The 23,109-nt window shown below is 60.4% G+C and overlaps 2 protein-coding genes across 8 annotated transcripts in view; one reads left to right on the forward strand and one right to left on the reverse strand.

The window, feature by feature from the left end:
* Window positions 1–4,189, forward strand: part of THAP4 (THAP domain containing 4) — a 43,162-nt gene extending 38,973 nt beyond the window's left edge. For both annotated transcript variants that reach the window (XM_081813216.1, XM_081813217.1), the window contains one exon: window positions 3,925–4,189. In XM_081813216.1, coding sequence (XP_081669342.1) covers window positions 3,925–4,044 — 120 coding nt within the window. In that variant the 3' untranslated portion in view covers window positions 4,045–4,189. The remainder of the gene's footprint in view (window positions 1–3,924) is intronic.
* A 6,929-nt stretch (window positions 4,190–11,118) lies between these two features.
* Window positions 11,119–22,659, reverse strand: BOK (BCL2 family apoptosis regulator BOK). Of its 6 annotated transcripts, none has more exons than XR_014143303.1 (6): window positions 22,403–22,658; window positions 21,731–21,982; window positions 19,001–19,129; window positions 18,166–18,287; window positions 13,078–13,241; window positions 11,648–11,928 (listed from the first exon to the last, which is right to left on the reverse strand). XR_014143303.1 is itself a non-coding variant. In XM_006750752.3 (5 exons), exons 2-5 carry the CDS (start codon window positions 21,951–21,953, stop codon window positions 11,803–11,805), a joined length of 642 nt encoding a protein of 213 aa, XP_006750815.1. In that variant the 5' UTR covers window positions 21,954–21,982; window positions 22,403–22,644; the 3' UTR covers window positions 11,648–11,802. The 6 variants fall into 6 exon arrangements, 4 of the variants coding, with proteins under 4 accessions (XP_081669329.1, XP_006750815.1, XP_030877905.1 ...); XR_014143304.1 differs by lacking the exon at window positions 11,648–11,928 and adding an exon at window positions 11,935–12,418 and having other exon boundaries at window positions 22,403–22,659; XM_006750752.3 differs by lacking the exon at window positions 18,166–18,287 and having other exon boundaries at window positions 22,403–22,644.
* Between the last annotated feature and the right edge of the window lie 450 nt (window positions 22,660–23,109).

The following is a 23,109-nucleotide window of genomic DNA, read 5'->3' on the forward strand; positions in this document are numbered from 1 at the left end:
CTCCAGGGCCCGTGCACCGCAGTGCTGTTTCTAGTTGTGGTGGCTGTCCTCTCTGTGGCGGGGGCAGCGGTCCTGGGGCAGTGGGCACGGGGCGGCCCCTCGCCCTGCTCCCCCAGCTCCCCACCCCTCCTGGGACCTGGCAGTCGTGATGTGCACTCCCGGGCCTGTGGTCTGTCCCTTGCTCGTGTGCTGCTTGTCACCATGTTTGTTCTGGAGCAGGATGGCCGTGACAGGGTTCCCAGCGAAGGGCTGTGGGGGGCCCACACTTAGATCGCTGTGCCGTGAAACCCGGTGTTGCCAGGAGCCCCTGCAGCCCACAGGGACAGAGCCGCGTGGAAAAGGCCAGTTGTGCTCAGGCGTTGGATGCGTCTATGAGGTGACTGTCAGCCTCAGCACCTGCCAGGCTCCGAGGGAACAAGCAGTGGCCTTGCCCGATGCCTTGGCTCCCACGGGGCCGCCCCACCCGAACACCCCTGCGCAGCTGACCCCCCTGCCCCCCCTGTGCTCTGTGAGCACAGTCTGTCACAGGCGCTCAGGCGAGGGCGCCGTAAGACCACTGTGTCTCCATGACAAAGGCAAGTGTGGGTGCAGGTGGGGCATGTCTCCACGCCACCTCGTGTCCTCTGGGAAGTGATTCAAAGGTAAAAGCCTTGTTTATTTGTAAATGAAATTCCAGAAAAAGTAATGTAGAATCAAGGGGCGCCTGAGTGGTTCAGTCGTTCAGCGTCTGCCTTTGGCTCAGGTCATGATCCCAGGGTCCTGGATTGAGCCCCGCATCGGGCTCCCTGCTCGACGGGAAGCCTGCTTCTCCCTCTCCCACTCCCCTTGCTTGTGTTCCCTCTCTCGCTGTGTCTCTCTCTGTCAAATAAATAAAATCCTTAAAAAAAAATAAAGATGCTAAAATAGCATGGGAATACTTGCCTGGCCCACGAAGTGTCCTTTCTGTCTGGTTCTGGGCGCTCTGCTCTCCCCCTTCCCGCCCTGTGTCCTCTTCTGTCTTCCTGCTTACCGGCTCGTTTGTGGTACCTCATCCTGCTGTCCTTCGGTGATGCCCGCGGACTACAGATGCGGTCTGTGTTCGCGGGCGTCTGACATAAGCCAGTGCTCGGACTGCTTCCAGACTGCCGCAGGGACCTTGGGACAGGTCCTCTCAGACCACGGCGGGCATGCCAGGCGCCTGGGCTCTGCAGCGCTGGGGTGTCAGTTCCACATGCACCTGGGGCGGAGCCTGGGGCCGCGTGTCCAGCTCCTCACGGCGGCGGCGCTTGGGACACGGGTCTCGGACTCCAAGTGTCTCCCTTGCCCCGTCTGCTTCTGCGGTCGTGGGGTTTTGTGGGGGGGCGGGTATCAGTTTTATTTTTTTATTTTACTTTTTCTGGTCTTACACTACCCTTTTTCCTAATGGCAACAAAATGAAGCTTTTTCCTTATGAGTAAATACAGATGTTTTATGTCATTTTCGCACGAGTCCGAGATTTCCTTGCAGATGACCCTTGGAAATCTCCTCTCCCAGTTGAAAACATGGGTAAACACCTTTCCAGAGAACAGGAGTGTCCCTCCTTGGTACCGCTGGCTAAAAAGGAGCTGGGAGCCTCGTCAAAACCTGTCACAGGCGGCGCTCTTCGCTTAAAAACAAAAACTTAGATTTCTGAAGTAAGGGTGTAGTATGTGCCACACCAGCGTTTTGACTTTGAATGGGGGGGGGCATTTTCAGAAACAGCACTAAGGTTTCGGCCGTTTTTCACGCCCGTCCATGGGCGCGGGCCAGCTCCCTTCACACGCGCCGCTGCCGCCTCGGGTTCCCGACTCGTGCGCTTCAGCAGCGCGCACTGGGGCCACGTCGCTACCGTGGTCAGCCGCGGGCTCCCTGCTCCCCTGCGCCGCATCTGTCCCTGCTTCTCCGTGCTGCCGTGGGCCTCTCCCCTGAAAGCCTGCGGAATTCCTCTGGTACTTTCTTCCAGGGGGTGAGGACTCCTGCTGGTAAGTCCTCTGCGGAGTTTTTTTGGTCTAGAAATGTCTTCATTTTGCCTTCATTTTTTTTTTAAGATTTTATTTACTTATTTGACAGCGAGAGAGCACACAAGCAGGGGAAGCAGCAGAGGGAGAGGCAGAAGCAGGCCTCCCGCTGAGCAGGGAGCCCGATGCGGGGCTCGATCCCAGGATCCCGGTATCATGACCTGAGCCGAAGGCAGATGCTCAATCGTCTGAGCCGCCCAGGCGCCCTTTTCCTTCGTTTTTGAGTAGTATTTTCACTGCACCGAGAATGCTTTGGGTGGTGGTTATGTTAATGGGTTTGAGATGCCATCCCGTCGTCTTCTGGCTGCCGTTCTTCTGTGGGGAAGCCCAGAGCCCATGTGGCCTGTTGGTCCCTGGACACGCTGTCCTCCCACGGGTCCCTGGGTGTCTGGCTGGTCCTTGGTGAGCTGCCGGCATCTTGCTAGGATGTAATTGCATCTGCGACTTGCTGTATGTCCAGTCAGCCTCCAAGAGCTGGCTGTGACCCCATCACGTTTGGCTTGTGTTCCGTTCTTCCCATCTCCTGGGATCTCCAGCATGCATGTCAGAACTTCGGGTCTCCACTGTGTTTCTTCGCTTCCGTCATGGCTTCCGTCCGTCCTCCTCCCGGTTCCACCCGGGTTTTTCTACAGACTGTTTTCCGGCAGTGTCTATTCTGCTGATTGCATTTTGCAGTTACAGAATTCCCATTTTATTCTTTCTGGTGGAGGCAGTCCTCTGCTGAAAAGCTCCGTGTCCTTTCCTGGTGACTCTGGTGTTGGCACACCTGCCCTGGGGCATCTGCTCCTGGCACCTCCGCTGCTCTTACCTCGCTTGCTCAGTCGGTTTGTTCTGTTTCTTGGCACCACCTGTGAAAACTGTAGATGCCGTGAGGCTCCGTGCGATGCTCTCTGCTACCACGGAGCGGTCCTCGTGCTGCTGGCCGTCGGTCCAGGGAGGGCAGAGCCTGACTGCTGGAGGCTGAGCTGTTTTGAAGCTGGCCTTCCCTGTCCATTTCTGGTTAGCCCTCACTCCTAGAGTGCAGCCTGTTGGGTCCCAGCCAAAGGTCCGGGGTCTTTCCATGGCCTCTCCTCCTCGATGGGCACACATTCCAAAGTATGCCAGGAATCAGAGCGCTGGCCCGGCTCCCCAGCCTCTTGGCCCCACTGCTGTCCCCTCATAGCACGCACATTCCTCAGGTGAACGGTTGCTCCCAGCTGCGTCTCTACTCTCTTCTCTCCGGGACCTTTGTTTTGCCTTCTGGTCTGGTTCCCTTATGCCTTTAAATGGGCTTTCTGAGATGTGGCTTTTCTGGTTTTTCTGTGCCAGATGGTCAGTTACAGAGTGGTTGGCTATAGAGGAGAACTCCTGTTGCATACATTTCTGGAGCCCCCGGTGTGTTCCAGAACACTGGGGAGATGTCGGCCATCCGTTTGTGTCTCTACCGTTGTTTCACGCTCAGTAAGGATAGGACTTTCTCATTGGCCGCCACACTTTGTTGGGATAAACTAGTGGTTCCAAAGGTGGTCGCGCTGAGTTTTTCGAGAACACGGGTGATGTCAGTTCAGGTTGTTAAGCATGAAAGGGAAGGGGGGTAAAGCAGGAATGCATCGGAAGGTCAGCTTTTGTCTGAAAGGAAAAAGTGGCTGGGTTCTAAATGAGCTGAGATGAGACCAGGTTTCATGCATGCCTGTTGGTCTTCTGGGGACAACCGAGGGTCAGAGGAAGGACCCAGGGGTCAGGACCCCTTGATCTTGGCACGCCCCGCAGCGGCTGTGGGCTGAGTGTCCGTCACCCACTGGCGGGGACACTGTGCGGCCCACAGGCCTCTGACAACGGGGGTGGCATGTTGCAGCCCTAAAAGAGCACTTGGCCCATGGCGGGCCGCCTTTAGAAGGTAAAACTAAGGTGTTTGTTTTGTTCTGCTCAGATCACCCGAAAATTCAGGCTGAATTCTGAAGGCAAACTTGAACAGACAGTCTCCATGGCGACCACTACCCAGCCCATGACTCAACATCTTCACATCACCTACAAGAAGGTGACCCCGTGACCCCGAGTGTGTGTCGTGACCCTTCGGCTTCTCCGTAGATGCTCGCAGCAGGTGCGGGTGTGGCCGCAGGCCTCGTGGGTTCCAGAGTATTGCCATGGGTTCCTGTAACGGCGTAGAAAAACCAAATAAAAGGCCTTTATTTTTATGACTGAGCATTTTGAATATTATCAGTCATGTAGACTGTGCGTTCCTTTCATCAGCTGGTGAGTACTTGTTTTCCAGTTGTTTCCCTAAAAAATTGAGGAGTGATGCTTTTTCTCTTTCTTTTTCTGCTGGTAGTTTTGGCAAGACCTAAAATATTTATAAGTTTTCCTGGAGGAAGTAGTAAGCTGACGATAAACGGACAGAAAGGGTCACAGTTACGTTACTGTTTTTGAAGCTAACAGTCTCGGGCCCCACGTCCACACAGATGAAGGGCATCCCCAAGGCCAGAGGACGGTCATGAGCTCGGCACCCTCAGGTCCATCTTACACTGGAGCAGAACACTGCTTCCATTTGTGTGTTCGCTGTGAAGTCTCCCAGACACGCTTGAACCCCTCATACCTGTCACCCTGCTATTTCCCACCAACGGCTTCCTCTGTTCTCCCTTTTTTTTTTTTTTCCTGTTCTCCCCTCTTTTGGCTGGCATATTTTTAAACAAATTCTGGGCATTCACCCCTAACTGCTTCAGTATGCATGTAAAAACAAAGCAGAGCCGTTTTCTTCTCCCTCACACACCACCGTATCCCAAGCCATGCCAGGAACACGGAGCCACATGCGAGGGAGATGGTGCTCCAGCCCGGGGAGACGAGGACTGGTGGGAGCCCCGGGGCTGGGGGACCAAAGACATTACCAGCTGGGGTCGCCAGTACCTCGGAGCTCAGACAAGGGACCAACCAGGGCTGGTACCCCCAGTGCCAAGGGGTGGGGAGGTTGATGCTGGCTTGCCGAGTAAATCAGGTGTGGGAGACTCGAGGTACAAATTCACCCTGAGGCAGGATCCCCTCTAGCTGGGAAGCTGTGAGATGAGACCAGACCATGAGCTTCCAAAGCACCATGGCAGGACAGGGTTGGGTGGACATTCCTGGGCACGTCCAGAACCCGAAGGCGTCAGAGGACTCTCTTTGGCTCCCTGTCGCCGTCCAGGCCCGTGGGGCGGAGGTCCTGCCTCCACAGCTTCACTGGGCGCAGCCCACGCCACCGGTGTCTTGGATGCCCCCCTTATGGGATTATGCAGTTACACCACGTGGGTTATATGCCACTCTCTGGGATCTCTGTGGCTGGAATCACACACCAGTGGCCCCACCCGTGTGGGGCGCCGGTCTCTGCCTGGGTCGAGGCCAAGACTCCTGGCCACTTCACCCTCCAAAATCTAGGTGGAGATAGCAAAGCCCCTCTGGTTAGGATTTCAGTATATGGGTTTGGGGAAAACAAGCATTCAGACCTTAGCACCGAGGAAACCGGGAAGTATCTCAGAGCCGAGGAAGTCCTTCTTCCCTCCTCCTCAGTCTCGCAGGCCTCCCGGGGGTCTGGGAGGTCAGCCCCAAGACCTGCATGCAAGGTGGGCTTGGAGCCCAGGACAAGACGCAAACGCCCTGCACGGTTGTCTGGTCTCCTCCCCCCATGCCGTTGACTCGGGGGGGAGCGGGTCCCTAATCCCGGAAGGGTTCCCGGGCTGGATTCTGGGTGTGTCTGTCTGGTTTCTCTGTCCCCTCTGTTCCCTGCGGATGGGAAGTTCTCACCGGATGTGCTGTTCCCAAGGCGTGCCCAGCGCTTCTGTCCTGGCGCCAGGAGCCTCACCTGTCCGCCTGCCACCACTGCTGATGCTTAAATGAAGAGGCCGCCGCTGGGCAGTATTAATCCTGATATTCTTAGTGTTCAATTACGGCTTTTTTATTGGGTTAAATGCACTGTTGCGACAGAAAGCTCACCATCTTAAGGTGTATAAAAGCTAGACCGTGCAATGCAGTGGTATCTCGTACATTCACAGCATTGTGCAGTCGTCACCACTATCCGAGGTACCGGCGACCCTCAGCCGCTGGGCACCTGCTCCTGAGCCAGCCCCTCGGTCAGCGTCACAGACTGGCCGCCTTCCTACTATGGTCATTTCCTTGCTTTTAGGCTTGCTTATGCATCTAATAATCTCTGTGCCCAGCGTTGGGCTTGAACTCATGACCCCCGGATCAAGAGTCATGTGCTCCTGTGACTGAAACAGCCAGGCACTTTTTTTTCCCCTCCTTTTGCACATAGCCATTGTATGTTACTGGATCTGGTGTATTTTTTATTTTAGAAAATATACAGAGGAGGGGCGCCTGGGTGGCTCAGTCGGTTGAGCGACTGCCTTCGGCTCAGGTCGTGATCCTGGAGTCCCTGGATCGAGTCCCGCATCGGGCTCCCTGCTCGGCAGGGAGTCTGCTTCTCCCTCTGACCCTCCTCCCTCTCATGCTCTCTGTCTCTCATTCTCTCTGTCTCAAATAAATAAATAAAATCTTTAAAAAAAAAAAAAAATTAAAAAAAAAAAAAAATATACAGAGGAGCCAAAAATGCAGAGCAGTCAACAGTGTTGTGATGGGCAAGGGGGCTCCCCTGGGCCCTTCCCCTCGGGTCCTGACGGACTGGGGGGGCAGGTTACACGGAGCGAGCAGGAGGCTGCCCGGCAGGAGTGCTGACGTGGGTGGGACTGGGTCCTGTGGTCCCTGCGTTCTAGGTGTGCCCAGCGGCATCTCTGGGTGCGCTGAGCAAAGCAAGAGGCCGGGTGCCCCGGGCGCAGATGCTGTGCCTGCCTCCCCCTTCCCCTTTCTTGACAGCAGCCACTGGATGGCCCCTGACTCACTCTGTACCTCCGGGTCTGGAAGGGACAGCAAATGGAGGCTGAAGTTGTAGCCACCAGGGAGGGTACCAGCTGGGACCTCTCTCACCTACACTCCCCTGTTGCTGCCGCCACCCCTACAAACAGGAAGGAAGGAGAGGGAGGAAGTCCAGGCATGAGTCAGGCCCTCCCGGAATCCTGAGGAGAGTATGGAAGTCTCTGGGGTGTCCAAGGAGACCGCGTCTTCTGAGGAGCTGGGGTGGCAGCTCGGAGCTGTGGTCTGGGACACGTGCACTGTCCCCGAGTCTCCAGGCCTCTCTATGCTCTGTCCCGGCCACTGGCTCCCTCCACAGTCTTGTCCCCCTCCTGCAAGGCTCCCAAAGGCCCTGGTCTGAAGGGCCAGGCAGTGCCACGGACGGAGAGGCCTAAGAAGGGAATCTTAGCGGAAATGGGTGAGATCAGGGATGGGGGGAGCGCCGTAGCAGGAGGCATTCCGTCTAGTGCTGTAGTTTCTAGAGTGGGGACGAGCAGAGAAGAACCACTTATTTCCTCCAGCAGGGGCACCCTGGGCACTGAGTGTCAGGCAGGAAGAGGACAGGGGCCGCTGGGAGTGGGGAACACCGCCCACACACACTCTGCCCACGCCCCGGCCCCTTTGGCTCCAGCAGTCTGGATCACTGAAGCCCCCACAGCCCCCAGGGCAGGGCGAGGACGAGGACAGACCCAGGAAGAGAAGGGGGGGTTCCACCAGGACAACGGACCCACTCTCCTGGGGAGCTGGGTGACCCCGTCAAAGAGCTGCATGGGCCTCACGATGTTCTTGTCCTGTAGCCATGGTGTGAGAGAGGCAGCATGGAGAGAGGAACAGAAGGAGCTCGTCAGACATGGAGAGGGACATTCAGGGACAGGCAACAAGGAAGGAGACGCCACAGACACCTGAAGTAGGGAAGGGACAGGCTTCCCACCCCCGACTTGTTTTTTAGTAATCTCTCTGGCTGGCATGGGGCGCAAACTCTGGACCCCGAGACCGAGAGTCACATGCGCCCCTGGCTGAGCCAGCCAGGCGCTCCCGCTGTGGTCACCCTGTGTTCGGGGATGAAGCGCCCTGGAAGAACCTCCCTCCACGTGCATCAGCCTCAGCTTGGTTGCCCCGAAATAACTTCCCGCCAGAAACCCAGCGTGAAAGAGGGATTCTTCCCTTTAATTGTCGGCTGTTGGCGTCAGGGAGCCCAGGAGCCCCACGCGGGGCTGTGGCGGAGCTGTAGTGGGCGACTGCGGGCCAGGGGCAGCCGGCGCCACGGCGGGTGGGGCGGGCTCCGAGGCCCGGGCGCACTGCCCTGCCTCCCGCCCGGAAACAGCCTCATGCTTCATTTTCTCCGTCCTTGCGTGGGCGGAGATGGTGGTAGGGTCCCTCTCACCGCCCCGCGTGCGTCACACGCTTCTGCGTTTAAAGACAAAGTAGTATGCGTCCGAACCATTTCCAACGCACGTTTTAGGATTACAGAATGTTTTACTTACGTGCTTGGATTTTGAGCTCTTCTAAGGTAAAAAAAATCTTGGTTCTTTGCAATGTTACTTGCTTTATGCTACAGAGACCTGTAATGTTTTCAGGATAATAATACTGTTATTAACAACAAGACCACGCCTAGAGCTTGCAGTTGTTCCTCTTGTTTTTGCACCTTTCACAGCAAAGAAATAAAGTGAAAATATAGTATAATTGGAATAATTGGTTTTCCTGGGTTAAGCTTAGCTCAGCGACCCGACCTACAAGCTCATTTGTTTAATTTCCACAGATCAACCGTTCCCAAGGTGGCTTTCTTATGAGACACCTCCTCCGTGACTTTATTGTCGGAACTCTGCAGTAAGGGGCGCTTTGGTGGCCCTGGGTGAGGAGCTCAGGTGCGGGGATGGCACCGCGGCCAAGCCCCGGCTTCCCAGGCAGGTCCCCTCCTGCTGGATGCCCGCACTGCTTCCGGCTTCGGCTGATGACGTCACATGAACAACCTGTCGCTTGGGGTTTCTGCCGGCGTGTGCGGGCTAGATGTCGAGGGGTGGGGTTGCCAGCGCCAAGGGAATGGCACACGGGACCCGTCCCCGCAGGGACTGTGCCATCCCGCCCCCACCGCCTGCCCCACTGACCGGCTGTGGTTGGCGCTGGGATGGGCTAGCCTACTGAATGGGGAGAGGGAGCTGGGGTCGATTGGGTTTGCATTTCTTTTTTTTCTTTTTGTTCTGGAATTTTGTAGCTGAGCTCTTTTGAATTAGCAGTATTAATCCTGATATTCTTAATGTTCAATTACGGCTTTTTTATTGGGTTAAATGCACTGTTGCGACATAAAGCTCACCATCTTAAGGTGTATAAAAGCTAGACCGTGCAATGCAGTGGTATCTCGTACATTCACAGCATTGTGCAGCCGTCACCACTATCCACTCCCAAGACGTTTCTGTCGCCCCAGGAGCCCCATAACCACGTGATGGTCACCGCCACCCCCAGCCCCAGGCCCTGGAGACCACTCCTGCTTTCTGTCTCAGTTAAAATGTTTTTGAAAATGTTAGATGTTATAAACATTTTTACCCAGTATTTTGTCTTTATTGTTCCTGAATTTTGAGTCATATTTAGGAAGGTTTTGTCTACTCCCCAGTTACAGAGAAAAATCACCCATTTCTTGTAGTACTTACTTCGTGCTTACACTTAGCCCTGTGGTCCACGTGGAACTCGTGTCCGTGTCCAAGGTGACCTACGATCCCACCTGGTCTCTGTCCACGCTTGTCAGCAAACGCATCTTCTCCACACCTTCCTCGCTGACTCCGTGTCGTGGGCACCGGGGTCTGACTGTGGCCGTCCCAGGTCCCCCGGCCACCACCTGCATGTGGTCCCCCACCAGGTTCCACGCCAGATGCCGCACAGGGCTCGGTGGCAGGCAGACTGCTCCCTCACCTCTCTCCTTTTTAAGGTTCTTCCTGGCTATTTTTGCTTTTTAAAAAAAATTTCCTCCCATGTGAACTTTATAATTAGTTTAAAAAAACCCATTCTGGGGCGCCTGGGTGGCTCCATCGTTAAGCATCTGCCTCGGGCTCAGGTCATGATCCCAGGGTCCTGGGTTCGAGCCCCACATCAGGCTCCCTGCTCCGCGGAAGCCTGCTTCTCCCTCTCCCACTCCCCCTGCTTGTGTTCTCTCTCTCTGTCAAATAAATAAAATCTTAAAAAAAAAAAAAAACCATTCTGATGTGTTTACAAGGATGGCATTAAATGTATAAATTGACTTAATGAAGAATTGTCTTCATGAGATGGATTTTGTCTCCAGAACATGGTGTTTGTCTGCTCAAGCCCACTTGGGGTCTTGAAGGTATATCAATAGTTTTCCTCACACGGGCTCTCAGGCTTCCTGTGTGGTTGATGTGTAGGAATCTGATCTTTTTGTTGCTGTTGGAAATGGGGCATCTCGTCCGCTGCGTTTTCTAACCCTGTGTGTCCGAGCAGCCTCAGACCTCGCTACTGTCCTGAGCATCCCCTCTGCTGCCTGCCTGCCTCAGGATTGGGGCCAGGCGTGAGGGAGGACACGAGGCAGGTGCAGCAGACCTGACCTGACCAGGGCACCGGCCCTGGGGAGGGTGCAAGGGGGCCAGGCAGGGCTTGAAGGAAGCAACGGGCCTCCCAGCGCAGCCGACTCCCGGCGAGGTGTGGACAGGCTGCCGCTCGTGCACAAAAGCCTCATCTGTCAGGATTCCTGCTTCCCTGGGAGGCTGGATGGGAAGGCAGGGCCAGCTGACCTCAGCAGGCCTCAGCCACTCGTCGTCCAGAACAGGAACCAGACTGAGAGAGGCCACATCGCAGCCCCCCGGCACCGTGTGCCTGTGGCCGAGCAGGAGTCGGGCCCGCTTGGGGACAATGTCCTTGCATCAGAAAGCACAGAGTGAGGACTGCCCGGAGCCAGCCCCGAGGTGGCCACGGGGGAGCCCATGAAGGGGGTGGAGGCTGTTGTTGGCCAAGAGAAGGCATCGAATGGCCCGGCTGGAGTGTGGAGCCGCACCAGGCAGGACGGCTGAGCAACCCGCCACTCGTTACCGGTGCATGCGCATGAGTGTGACTAGGAGCGCGTGCGTGTGCGTGCACGCATGTATGTGCGCACATGAGCTCCCCATCGTGGAGCGTGGCCGCAGACCCCTCATCAGGGAAGACGCTGGGACACTCGTGGGCTTCATGTTTATCACACTGGGCTCACCGCCTCTGTGCGGGCCCTGGGCGGTGGCACGAGGACAGGCACAAGAAAGCAGATGGGTCACTCTCCATGGCCGTGACACTTTATTGGAATTGAACACGCACACACCAACCTTCCTGTTCATGGGCTCGTGCACTCTTAAGTCAGTGTGCCATCCTGGAGCCCCCCACCCCTGGTCCCTGCCACACAGGGACCCCGCCATGGGAGGGGGACACACCCATCCCTCCAGAAATGGACGAAGCAACCAGCACATAAGCTTTATGCCGTTTCCAAGGTCAGTAAGACCCCACGGCTCCTTCAGCCTTGGCCAGGCCAGCGTCACCTTCTGACTAAATGAGCAGGGCCCACTGCCCACAAGGACCAAGGCCAGCTCATGTCCTGACAGGTCCCTCTTCACGGAGGGGACCTGGCCATCAAGTGAGAGCCTGGTGTTCCCATCTCCCTTCCTTTCAGACCCAGGAGGTGACCCTGATTTTCTGGCTCCAGAAGGAGGACGAGCAGAATTTCCAGAGGAAGGGGAGCAACGGGGAAGGCACTGAAGCCCAGCTCCAGGCCAGGGAGGCCCCCCCTGCTGCCCCTTCCGGAGGGCCTGGGTCTGCGGGCGAGGGGCTCAGGGCAGGGCCTCCAGCACGAAGGCGGGGCTCTGAGCGTCAGAGCCTTCCCAGCCCGGTCGAGGATGCGGATGCTCTCGGGGGGCCAGGGCCTCCTGGGTCGGAGAGCCCGGGTTCAGCCTGTGCTGGAGGCAGTGGCTCATCTCTCTGGCAACAGCACGAAAAAGGCAGCCTTCAGGAAGCGTCCGAAGCTGCAGAGTGCGGCCACGAGCCAGTGGGAGCGGAAGCCGGGCTCCGTGCTGACCACACACTTGAGGACGTCGGTCTGGGAGGCAAGAGGACGCTGTTAGAGAACAGAGCACCTTGTGCGGGATGTCAGCGGACTCCCGTGAGGAGCTGCCTGAGGCTGTCAGGGAAGGTCTGTGGTCTGCTCTGGACCGCGGGAGGGGAAGGGAGGAGCTCGACGTGGGCAGAGGCCGGCAGACGGGACACTGCCCAGCTGGGGACTCAACCACCTCCCCAGGCCAGGTGCCAGCTCCCAACACGGCCGCCCGCCTATTGCCCACAGGGCCACAAACACCCCCGTGTCCTGCCTCGGCACGGTGGAGCCTGGGGTCCAGGAAGCGACCAATCCAGCTACACCGTCCCTCAGAAGAGGAGTGGGAACCGAGCTTCCCAGAAGCCCAGTGAACGGCCATTCCTTATTTCTTTCTATTCCTGCTGCAGTCTGGATGCTGAGCGTGGGGTTGACCTGTGCTGGCTCCCGGGGGGGGGGAGGACAGCAGGAGGACAGAGGCCTCAGCGAGCTCCCTCTGCTGAGGAATGACCACAGCCAAGGGTCAACCTGGAAGCAATGTTGTCCCCACCAATGCCAACTCCAGAGGAGACCACAGCCCCAGCCACCGCCTGGCCTCAGCAGAGGCTGAGCTCTGTCGTCCCAGCCAGTGGACGTCACACACCCTTGCCCACCACCCATCACAGAGAAGAAAACGGAGATCTCCTCTGGGGGGGCTGGCGCCCCAAGCCCAGGGCCCAGCAGCCCCCGAGGCCTGGCCGGGGCTGGGCAGGCAGGTGGGGGGCACGGAGACTGTGGTGGGTAGGACTCACGCACCCACCCCTGCGGGCTGGGCTGGTCTCATCCTGGCATCGGAACATGGCTGGGAGGGGCAGGGTGTGGGGGCTCTGGGCAGTGACAGGACTTTCCCTCTCACAGGCCAAGGGGCCCACATCTGCAGACCACCTTCTGCCACGCAGGGGCTCTGGGGCAGCAGGTCTTTAGCACCGGAGCTGGACGGGGGAGGCTCTGGGCGTGGAGGTAGCAGAGGACAGGTCAGCACCGGAGCTGGGCAGCAGGAGCAGCTCTGGGCCTGGCAGCCCGGCCTCACCCCTCCTCCAGCCCCCCACAACCCCCGCCGCAGGTGATCGGGCTCTCAGCCATCCCCACCCCTGCCCGGGCACCTCAGGTCCCCCTCACCCATCCGCCGCGCCTTCGCAGCCAGGGTGCCAGGGTCTTGCGCACAAATTCCCCGAGGCAGTCGACGAGCGCGTGGACCATGGCAGGCTGGGCCTGCCGCACACAGTCTACGGCCAGCCCTGCGGCCACCGAGTACAGGGACACCACCTTGCCCCACGTGATGCCTGCAGGGAGAGAGACAGACGCTGGTCAGCAGAAGGCCACCCAAGCCCTGGCTCCGGTCCAGCCCTCGGGGTCACAGGAAGGCTGAGACTCTGAGCCACGCCCCCGCCATGCCTCTGACGCTGCCCCTCCCCGCAGCTCCCCGCAGCGCCCCGCGAGCCCCAGCCACCACCCGCGATGCGTCGGCGCTGCCACCCTCCAGGGCAGTTCTCGGGCGGAGATTTTCCAAGCCTCCATCATACACCTGCGCCAAAGCCCAGGCCAACCTCACCCAGCCCACCATCCACTGGAGGAGGTGAGGAGACAGCAAGGCCGTGTGGGAAGGAGGAAACTGAGGCTGGGGTGGGGGCGACTGACTCAGAGCTGCACACACTGCACGGGGGCGGCCTCCAGGGGCACCTGCCCCGGGCCTGTCTGTTCTGATGGGCCAGGTGAGGGCACCAGGACACGGTGTGCATAAAGCAGCCGAGGCCCGTGAGGGGAACCGCCTTCCAGACCAAGGAGCTGCTGGGAAGCAGAACCAGCACGGAGCCCGCCCGGCGGGAAGAGGCCGCCGAAGGACAGTGGGGGCAAGCATGCCTGCCGACGCTAGGGCGTGGGCTTCCTTAAAGCGCAAGGAGAGCTCACGAGTCAGCGAGAGCAAAGAGAAAACTTGCAAAAGAAACAGGAGCACAGAATAAACAGCTGCTTCACAAAGAAAAACTACAACTGCATCAAACGTCTGCAAAATGTCTGCCCTCACGAATAACCGAAGAAAGGTCAGAGAACACAAGGTAGAGATCGCCATCTATCAGATTAAAGCTTCACATGTCATGCGGGCTGCACCTTGCGGGCCGCTGGGGCAAACAGCCGGAGCGCGCCCGCAGGCGCTGTGAAAGGCCACGCCGCGCACGCCCCGCACACCCCGCACGCCCCGCACGCCCCCACATGCCCCGCACGCCTCGCACGCGCCACCGGCCCGCACGTGCCACTGCCCTGCACTCCCCGCACGGGCCGCCGCCCCGCACGCGCACGCCCCCACATGCCCCGCACGCCTCGCACGCGCCACCGCCCCACACGCCCCGCAAGCGCCGCCGCCCCGCACGTGCCACTGCCCTGCACTCCCCGCACGGGCCGCCGCCCCGCACGCGCACGCCCCGCACGCGCCGCCGCCGCGGTGCTGGCAGGATGGGAGCCCCAGGAGGCAGCGTCGGCAGAGGGCACCCCTGCCCCCAGGGCACCTGCATGCAGCAGCCAGAGCCGTCAGTCCCCAAAATGAGGAAACGACAAGGCGCCCATCAAGTGAAAGGAAAATAAAGGGGGACAGGACTCAGCCACGGAAAGGGATGGAGCCCTGACACCTGCCACGGGTTGCGGGGGAGCCTCAGAAACACGGTGCTCAGTAGAAGCAGCCGACTCAAAAGGCCACGTATGCGGTGCGGGTCCATCTTAGTCCATGTGCGTGAACGGTCCAGAGCCGGTAAATGCAGGGAGACAGAAAGGGAGCAGGGGGGAGGGGCACAGGTGAGTGCCGAGGGGGCTCCCGGTGTTCTCCCACGGCGATGAGAAACGGGGGTGGGGGTGGACAGAACGGCCGATGCACCAAAGGCCACTGAACGGTGCCCTTCACGATGCCTGAGTGTTGCGTAAGTTTCATCTCCAGAACAAGAAAAATTTTGAAGCCCATAAATTGGACCTGCCTAAAACCCTCCTGTTACTGTTACTTTCCATCTCTTTCAAAATAAATCCAAGTTAGGGAGCGCCCGCCCAGCCGGATCACAGTCGGTGAAGCGTGACTCCTGATCCCGGGAGAGTGCGTTCAAGCCCCACGGTGGGTGTAGAGCTTACTTTGAAAAAAATCCAAGTCTGAAATCTCACCTGAGCCCCGGCCCCCCGAGGCCCCATTCCCGCCACCCAGGTCCTGCGCACGCTACCACCAGCTCCACGGCCGGGCCGCCAGGGCCCCGGGTCACGGTGACAGGGGTCTCGCACCGTGCTCCCCGAGGTGAACGCCACGTTCTGTGCCGCGACCCGCAGAGGCCTCACGGTCCCCCGAGGGCCGGCAAGCTCCCCGTGGCGGCCACACTTGAAGGCCTGGAAGGCACCGGCTCGCCGGTCTCCAGGGGGCGGGCCTCGGGTCTTCTGGAGAGATCATCCCATTACCGTAAGTTGGTAATAAATTCCCATAAACTACAGGGGCCTTCGGTGCGTTGAGCAGCTCTGGCTCCGCCCCCACCGCCAGCAGTCAGGCCCCTTCCCCAGCCCCGGCCGCCGCACCTCCGCTCTCTGCGTGCGCGGATTTCCCCGTTCTAGGTATCTGCTCTGAAGGGCTCCCACCCAGCTCTCCATGCTGGGTCTAGCTCCTTGCACCGGGCACAGTGTCCGCAAGGTCCATCCGCGTGGCCGCGGGGCTCAGCGTCTCTCCCCACGGCCACGGGGTGTTCCGGTGGGCGTCTGGGGTGTCCGCACGTGGTGGCTATTCGGAGTGGCGCGCTCTGGACGTGTGTATCGCAGACACGAGTCTTCATTTCTCTCGGCGGACACCCAGGAGTGGGGACTCCGTTCAAGTCAAACCGCGTTCCCGGGCCGCGCCGCTCACGTCCTCGCCGGTGCTCGACTCCACTGAGTCCCGCCACCCCGGTGCGCTGGCGGTGGGCCTCGCGCTGGGGCCCCGTGCGTCACCCTGGGGGCTGGGGGGGAGCACTCTTCGCGGGCTCCCAGCCAGCTGCACATCTTCCTCGGAGAAACTTCTATTCTGATCCTTTGCTCATTTTTAGTATTGGTTTCTAAGAGTTGTTTATCTTTTGCATTTTCCGATCTTTCTGTGGTAAACTATTTTGCTCTTGTAATAATAAGAAGAAAACAAAAACTCCTGCCAACTTTTAATCAGGGAGGGAAAAATCAGTGTTTCCCCTGAAGGGAGCTGAGCAGCCAAAGGGCGAACGCTGCCAGGAGCTGCGCTGGTGGCCACTGCCTCTGACGGGAGCACGGCCGCTCAGAGACACCTCCACAGGTCCCTGCCCTCCAAGCTGCCCCGGCCGCCAGCCAGAGCCCTGCCTCAGGCACTGCCCACACCCCAGGGGGCCTGCCAGGAGGAAGTGGGGGCACAGGGTGCAGCGTGAGGGTCAGTGTGTGCAAGGCCAGGCCCCCCGGGGGGGCCACGGGGAGACAGGGATGGACCAAGGCTGGCCAGCGCCTTGTGGCTGGGGCTGACCCTGTGGAGAAAGGGGGGTGGACGAGGGGCAAAGGGGAGGCCTGGCAGCAAGGGGGAGGGTGGGAGGGGCAGCCAAGCTGGCGAGGGGCACAGTCTGAGAGCCAGGTCGCCGCAGAGCCGGCAGATCCACAACGCCATGCTCCACAGAGCCCCGCCCCTGCTCCCTTTCCAGGTGGCCCTGAGGTTCAGAGATGTTAAGACACCAGCTGCAGGTCACACAGCCAGTGAGAGAGCAGCTGCCCCAGAGCCCCATGGGGCGGGTGCAGGTGTGGAGGCTCTGCCAGAAGGAAGGAGCGGGGGCCGCGTGGGGCAGGCCTGCGGGCGCTGAGTGGCTGGAGGTGCTTGAACGTGAAGGGGTATATTCTGCCCCATCTCCAATGAAAATCACAAGACTTTAACTGAACTCCACAAGTGGACTGAGCTGCCAGTGGCCTGTGTCCATTATCCCCACCCCTCCCCGGTCCCAAGGCCTTCCATCGCCCTCCCAGAGCCCAGAGCCTTTCTGAACCTCTCGGGTCTGTACCCACACCGAGCAAGGCCGGGCAGGTGGACTGGGTGCGCTGTGTTGGGCCCCCTGTCCGCTGTCTCCTGCCCACACACCAGCCACCACCCAGGGGCCTAGTCGGGCCTCCCGGCTCGGTCCCAACCACCAGCAGGCCAGAGCTGCATTCTCAGAGATAAGCCTTCCTTTTAAAGCCAGACCTCGGCTCATAAACCAGCCGCCCAACCCCCAAGACAGACACAGGGCGGCCACCCACGCACCAGCATCAGGCCCAGGACACAGGAGCCCAGGGAGGGCTGAAGGTGGTCACCAGCCTCGAATGCCTGCTGCACCTCAGTCTTCCTGGGCCCCCCCTGCTGCCTCCTCCTCAAGGCACCTTCCCACGTCACCCTCACGGGGTTCCCCCAGGACCGAGGTCAGGACTGTTAGAACACTCTGAAGAAAACTGGCCCTCCGACCAGCTCACCCAAGCACCCCCGTCACGATGTCCTAGCCTTGCTGACCCCTGGGGTGTCCGTGATGACTGGTGGCAGCCTGGAGAAGGCTGGCTTCTGCAGCTGGCCATCCTGTGTCCCCACCACACCCACCAGGAGTTGGTGGGGCCTCACTGGGAAGGGATACTAGAGGTCAACATGTGGTCACCCCAGAGGGATGTGGTCAGTGGGGCTGGACATCAGCTGGGCTGGGGGTCCACCTCCAATGGGATGAGGCAGCCCCTCTACTCCATGTCCTTTCCCCTGCAGTGGGGGAGGTGTTCCCCTGCAGAGTGTGGGCTGCATCTGCAGGGGGTGGGGACTGTGGCTCCCCCTGGTACCCCCTACCCTAACTCTGCGGCTGTCCCAATCATCCTATGGACAAGAAAACCAAGGCCAAGGTCACTCGGCTGGTCAGCAACAGACCCAGAACCGCCTCCCAGAGGAGGGGGTATGAGGCCTCCCTGCTGCCTGGGGACCTTCCAGAAAGCACCAGAGGGAGGCTGGCCCTCCCCACTTGGCACATGACCACTCACTCCCCACTCCAGCTGGGATGCAGCATCCGGAGCTCTCTAGCTCCATGGCCCCAGCTTTCCCTCCCTGAGGGCTGGGACTGGCTGTCCCGTTCAGCACCTCGGGGTGCCAGGGAACACCTGCGGGATTTGCTGACAGAGGAGGTGCTGAGTGGGGTTGGGGCTCCGGTGGCTTAGATGGCAGAGCTTGGCCCGTTACACAGCAGGACGCAGGGACAGACTCACAGAGCACAGGTGGGGAGATGAGGTCGATGGAGGTCTACGGACCACAGAGAGCCCAGCAGGGTTCCAAGGAGAGGACACGGGGACAGGAGAAGGGTTGGGGGGTCCTGTAGCCTCCTGTGAGCCTAGAGGTGGGTGTTCAGACAGGAAGCAGCAGGAGCTGAAGTTGGGGGTGAGGGCACAGATGGGGCACCAAGAGATTCCCAGGTGAGTGTGGGCTAGCCAGGTGAGACAGGTGTATTGCGATTCCCCAGAGACTCTCCAGCAAGCCGCTGCACTGGGGCTCATGCCCTCCTGAATCCCCCTCCCTGGGATGTGGGGCTCCCCCCGCGACGTGCCTTTGACCAACAGAACTCGGCAGAGTGAGAGTGTAACTTCTGGGGTTACAGCACAAGAGCCTGACGATGCCCACCCAGGCTGTTTGTGACCCTCCCCTTTGGGACCTGGTGCCACGCCGTGAGACGCCCGTTCCCCAGGCCCCGGGCCACATGCAGGACACACTGGGGACAGCCTGGCCCCCCTCCAGCCAACGAGCAACACCAACGGGCAACCTGGACCTCGCAGCCTAGCAAGACCTCAGTCCACTGCACCCCAGCTAATGCCAGTCAGAGCCACGTGAGAGGCCCGGGGCCAGCTGCCCAGCGGACGGACCCACCGTCCTCAGAACCCGGGGAGGCACCGCACAGCCCTGTTTGAGTCAAGCTTCTGGGCCTGTTTGTGCAGCTGGAAGGTGGCTCCGGGACCTGTGGGGGCTACTTGCAGCAAGGCCCTGCTCTGGCCCACAGACCCCGGCCCACCGCAGCACCATGGGCGCCCCAGGGTGGGTGCCCAGGCCTACCTCCGGAGAAGATTTGAGAGGCCACAGCCAGGAAGGCGTCAGTCACCACGGTCTCAGACTGCAGGGAGATGTTTAGCTGGCGAGCCACGTTGCGGTAGACGCTGGGCCGAATCAGCTCCAGCTCATCCCCTAGGCAGTCACACAGGGGGTCAGAGGTGGTCGTGCCTGCCTGACCCCAGCCCCGCCGTCACCAGCCCACTGCTCATGGCCCATAGCACTGAACAGGCCTGATCGCTGACCCCCGACTCAGCCTGTCAAATTGCCACCCCCACTTGACCCCACCGTGGCCCCTGGGGACAAGAAGACCAAGGGGATACCGTGGGCACCCCCAGACCTGCCCCTGCGGCCCGCGCCTTCTGACAAGCCAGCCACCCCCCGCCCCCACCCAGGGCCAAGCCGGCTGGGCCGGTGGGGCGGGAATCCCAAGCAGGAGCAAGGGCCGTGCCTGATGTGTGACTCATGGCCCACAGTGAGCTGCCCGGGCGGCAGGCGGACTGGGCAGGCAGCCAGAGCCCTGCATGGGCGGGGACTATGCCAGCGACCCCACACAGGTGAGGCCCCTGGACGCAGCCTCAGAGGGGCGTCCTGGCTCAGGCCCTGGCTCCGCTCCGTGAACCGAGAAGCTAAGCAATTGCCCGGGGCCACCAGCACCGCCCAGGCTCAAACCTGGGCTCCCGGTGCCAAGTGGGTGTGTCTGGATGGGTGGCCACACTCAGCAGAGGAAATGCCCTCTCAGCGGCCCTGCCCGCTGCCCGCGCGCGCTGCGGCGCCCCTGGAAGGGATGTGCCGGGAATTCCACACAGCCCGCGGACTGGGTGTCCCCCAGCCCAGTCACTTATGCAGCCAACGCAAACAGGGAAATGCTGTGGACAGGACAGCCCGGGCCGATAAGGGCGTCCGCGTCATCCCTGGGGCCAGCTGCACTCCATCTAATTAACTAAGATCTGGATGCAGAGCAGAAACTGGCGAGGCTGGTGGGCGGTTGGGGGCGGGCGGGGGGCATGGAAATTCCCAGGGCGGGCCTGACCGTTCCCACATGCAGACCTCGGGGCTGCTGGGGACAGGGCCCAAGAGACCACCCATGGGGACATGACCCAGGCTTCTTCCTGTGAGCCGCTGCACCAGGAGCTAGGCGTCTGTGCTGGGGGGGGCGGTTAGGGGCACACTGGGGGGGCAGGGGGACAGCGCCAGCCATGAGGGGGCTACGCAGAGCAGCTCCAAGAGCAGAATGCAGCAGAAAGGCATGAACGAGAGGGCTCTGGGGGTCCAAGTCATCGCCCTCCTTAGCCATCTGCCAGGGCAGAGTCCCAGGGACTACACAGAGCCTGGCGCTGGGGAAGGACCTTGAAGGCCCTGCTCCTGAGAGGGCCAGTGCTGGGCACCTGGCCAGCCCCTGCTCCCCAAGACCAGGCCCGAAGCGTTGGGGCTCCAGGGTGGGACACAGGGGATTGAGGGCACAGAAACCAGTCTGCTCAGAACGGCAGAGCCCAAAGCAGGCTTTCCAGACAAGTTTAAACAATAGGGACTCTGGGCTCAGGGCAGAGGCAGGACCCAGCTCCTGTTCACAGACAAGGAGACAGAGACGGAGAGGCTGGGGGCAGAGTCGCAGAGCAGGCCAGGACGGAGGCAAGACTTCCTTCTGGCTACCCCAGGGTTTGGGGGGCCTCTTGGGAGACCAAAGAAACATCTTCTCCAAGGCCCTCTAGAATGTTCCCCCAGTGCCATCCCCACTGCCCAGCTGAGGGAACGGCCATTGGTGGCTGACCTCATGGGAGCCCAGGTCCTCTGGACCCCTGCCTGATTCCCCAAACCCCACTGGCTCTCCACCTCCCCCGAGGCCTGGGTGGGCTAGCAGCCTTCCTAACAATCTTCTACACTGCCCCCATGGAATCTGTGTGTCTGCCCCACACCTGGGCAGCTGGGTCTACACAGCACAAACAGGGCACAAAGAGACACTGGTGTCAGTCTGGGAAGAGACAGGGTGTCCCCTTTCACAGAGCACCCCCTACAGCCCTGCATCCTGGACCAGCATTTCTCCACACTCGGTGTGGAGAGCCACCCCATCAGGGCTCCATCTTTGCTCCCCACTCCCAACAACCAGTTATAGAGTGAGCGACCTGAGTCCTGGTGGTGAAGTAAACTGAATCAGCTGGGCTGGCCCCACCCCCTCCGAAGATGGAAACAGTTACCCTGCTGGGTGGGACCCCACTCCAACTAAGTAACCCTAGCTGTCTAAGCATGACCCGCTGGCCAGGTGGGATTTGGCTGCCCAGACCCATGGTGGCTTTGACCCTCCTGGGGCACCGAATTTCCAGAGGGAGCCCTACCAGGCCTCCACATCAAGAGGAAAGAGCAGTGGGATTTCAGGCAGGAGCCGCAAAGACCTACTTTCCAAAACAAACATCGGGACACGTGGTCCCACAAAGGATTTTTGTGCCCAGCTCAGTACAAGGGTCACTCTGGAAGTTCAGCCACCAAAACAGTATTCTTCCTGGAGCTTTCTAGTCTTTATGGCCAGAATGTCTGAAATCTGGGCTGAGCAGGCATGTTGGGGAGCAATGTGGCGGGTGGGCAGGTGAGCCTAAGGGGTAAAGAGGGGAGTGTGGGTAGGTGTGCCCTGCACAAGGCTATCCCCAACACCCCCGGCCACCCCCTCTCTGCCCGCAAAGGAAACTGAGGCCCAGCAGCGGAGGACGCCTCCGGAGGACCCGCCGGCCGGGCCGCACTCACCCAGGCGCAGCAGCACCGCGCACACCTCGGCCAGGCGGCCTCCGGGGGCGGGAGCGGCGCGCTCAGGCGCGCTCCAGGCGAGGCCAGCGCGCAGCAGCCGCGCGTGCACGAACTCCCGGCCGAGCGCCTTGGCCTGGGCCACCAGCTCCTTGTCGGTGGGCGAGCGGTCAAAGGCGTCCATGATCTCCGCGGCGAAGACCGAGGAGCGCCGCAGCACCTCCATGGCGAGGACGCGGGCCAGGGGCGCGGCACCTGCGGGGAGACGAGCTCAGCGCCCCGGCCTGGCTGGCGGCGGGGAGCCAGCCCTGGGAAGAGGTCGCCCCGCAGGGAGGGCGCAGCGGGGCGCGGGGAAGGGCTGCCGCCAACTGCGAGGGACCGTTCGTTTTGTGACACCGAACATGGTGTCACATTCTTTCGGATTCCAAGTTAAATCACAAAGATCCCCACGGCTGCCCGGGATAGGAAGGACCGCGGGGAGATGGCGATATGCTTTGGGGCCGCCGTGCCCGCGCTCGAAGACGAGTGCGCGGGCAGCGGAGGCGCGGGCGGGTGACAGGCGACGGCCAGGACCCTGCCCGGCCGCGCGCTCGGAGCACACCCGCCCCCGCGCCTCGCCGTCCTCGGTGTTTGTCCCGGGCGTCGCCGTTCCCACGGCGAGGTCGCCCTGCTCACCTCTCCCGCGGCATGTCGCGGGCGCGGGGCTGTGGAGGAGCTCTAGCCTCAGGATCTCCTGGCCGCCGTCTCCGCCGACCTCGATCCTTCCATCCAAAGCGGCGAGGACGCGCGCCCGCCCCTCGCCAGCCCGTCCGCGCCTGGGCCCGGCTGGCGCGCGAGTGCACGGGCCTCCGCGCTCCTGCGGGGTGCGGCGGCGGCGTCGCGGCGAGGGGCGCGCGGGGCGCACAGCGCGGCTCTCTGCCGGCGAGAGGCGAGGCTTGGGGCTTCGCCTTCTAAGGAAAAGGCAGCCCCCGGGGCGGAGCCGCGGCCCAGAGCTTCCCCGCCGCCTCCCCGCTTAAGGAGGACTGAGAGAGTTCCCGGTAAGGCTCGGAGAGGGCCACGGGGCAGGAGCTGTTCCTGCAAGGCCCGGTGATTGGAGCCTAGCTCTGGCATCGGCCGCCCGGGTTCACACCCGGCTCCATTTTCTTATTGTTTCGTAGAGGTTCTTTATATATTCTGGATATGTGCGGACCGAACCCTGGCACATGGTTCGGTATTGTCGATGGATACTCGAAAATGTACAGTATTGAAGATACTGCAGAAATCTTCTGCCACTCGTGGTTTGTAATTGCTTATAATGAACGGAAGAGATTCTCAGTGAAGTCCAATTTATTTGTCGTTTCTCTTAGATTAGTGCTTTTTCATTGGAATATTCTCCTACGTTT

Source organism: Leptonychotes weddellii, chromosome 3 (assembly GCF_054177405.1).
Source record: "Leptonychotes weddellii isolate Sample4059 chromosome 3, ASM5417740v2, whole genome shotgun sequence".
Classification (NCBI taxonomy): domain Eukaryota; kingdom Metazoa; phylum Chordata; class Mammalia; order Carnivora; family Phocidae; genus Leptonychotes; species Leptonychotes weddellii.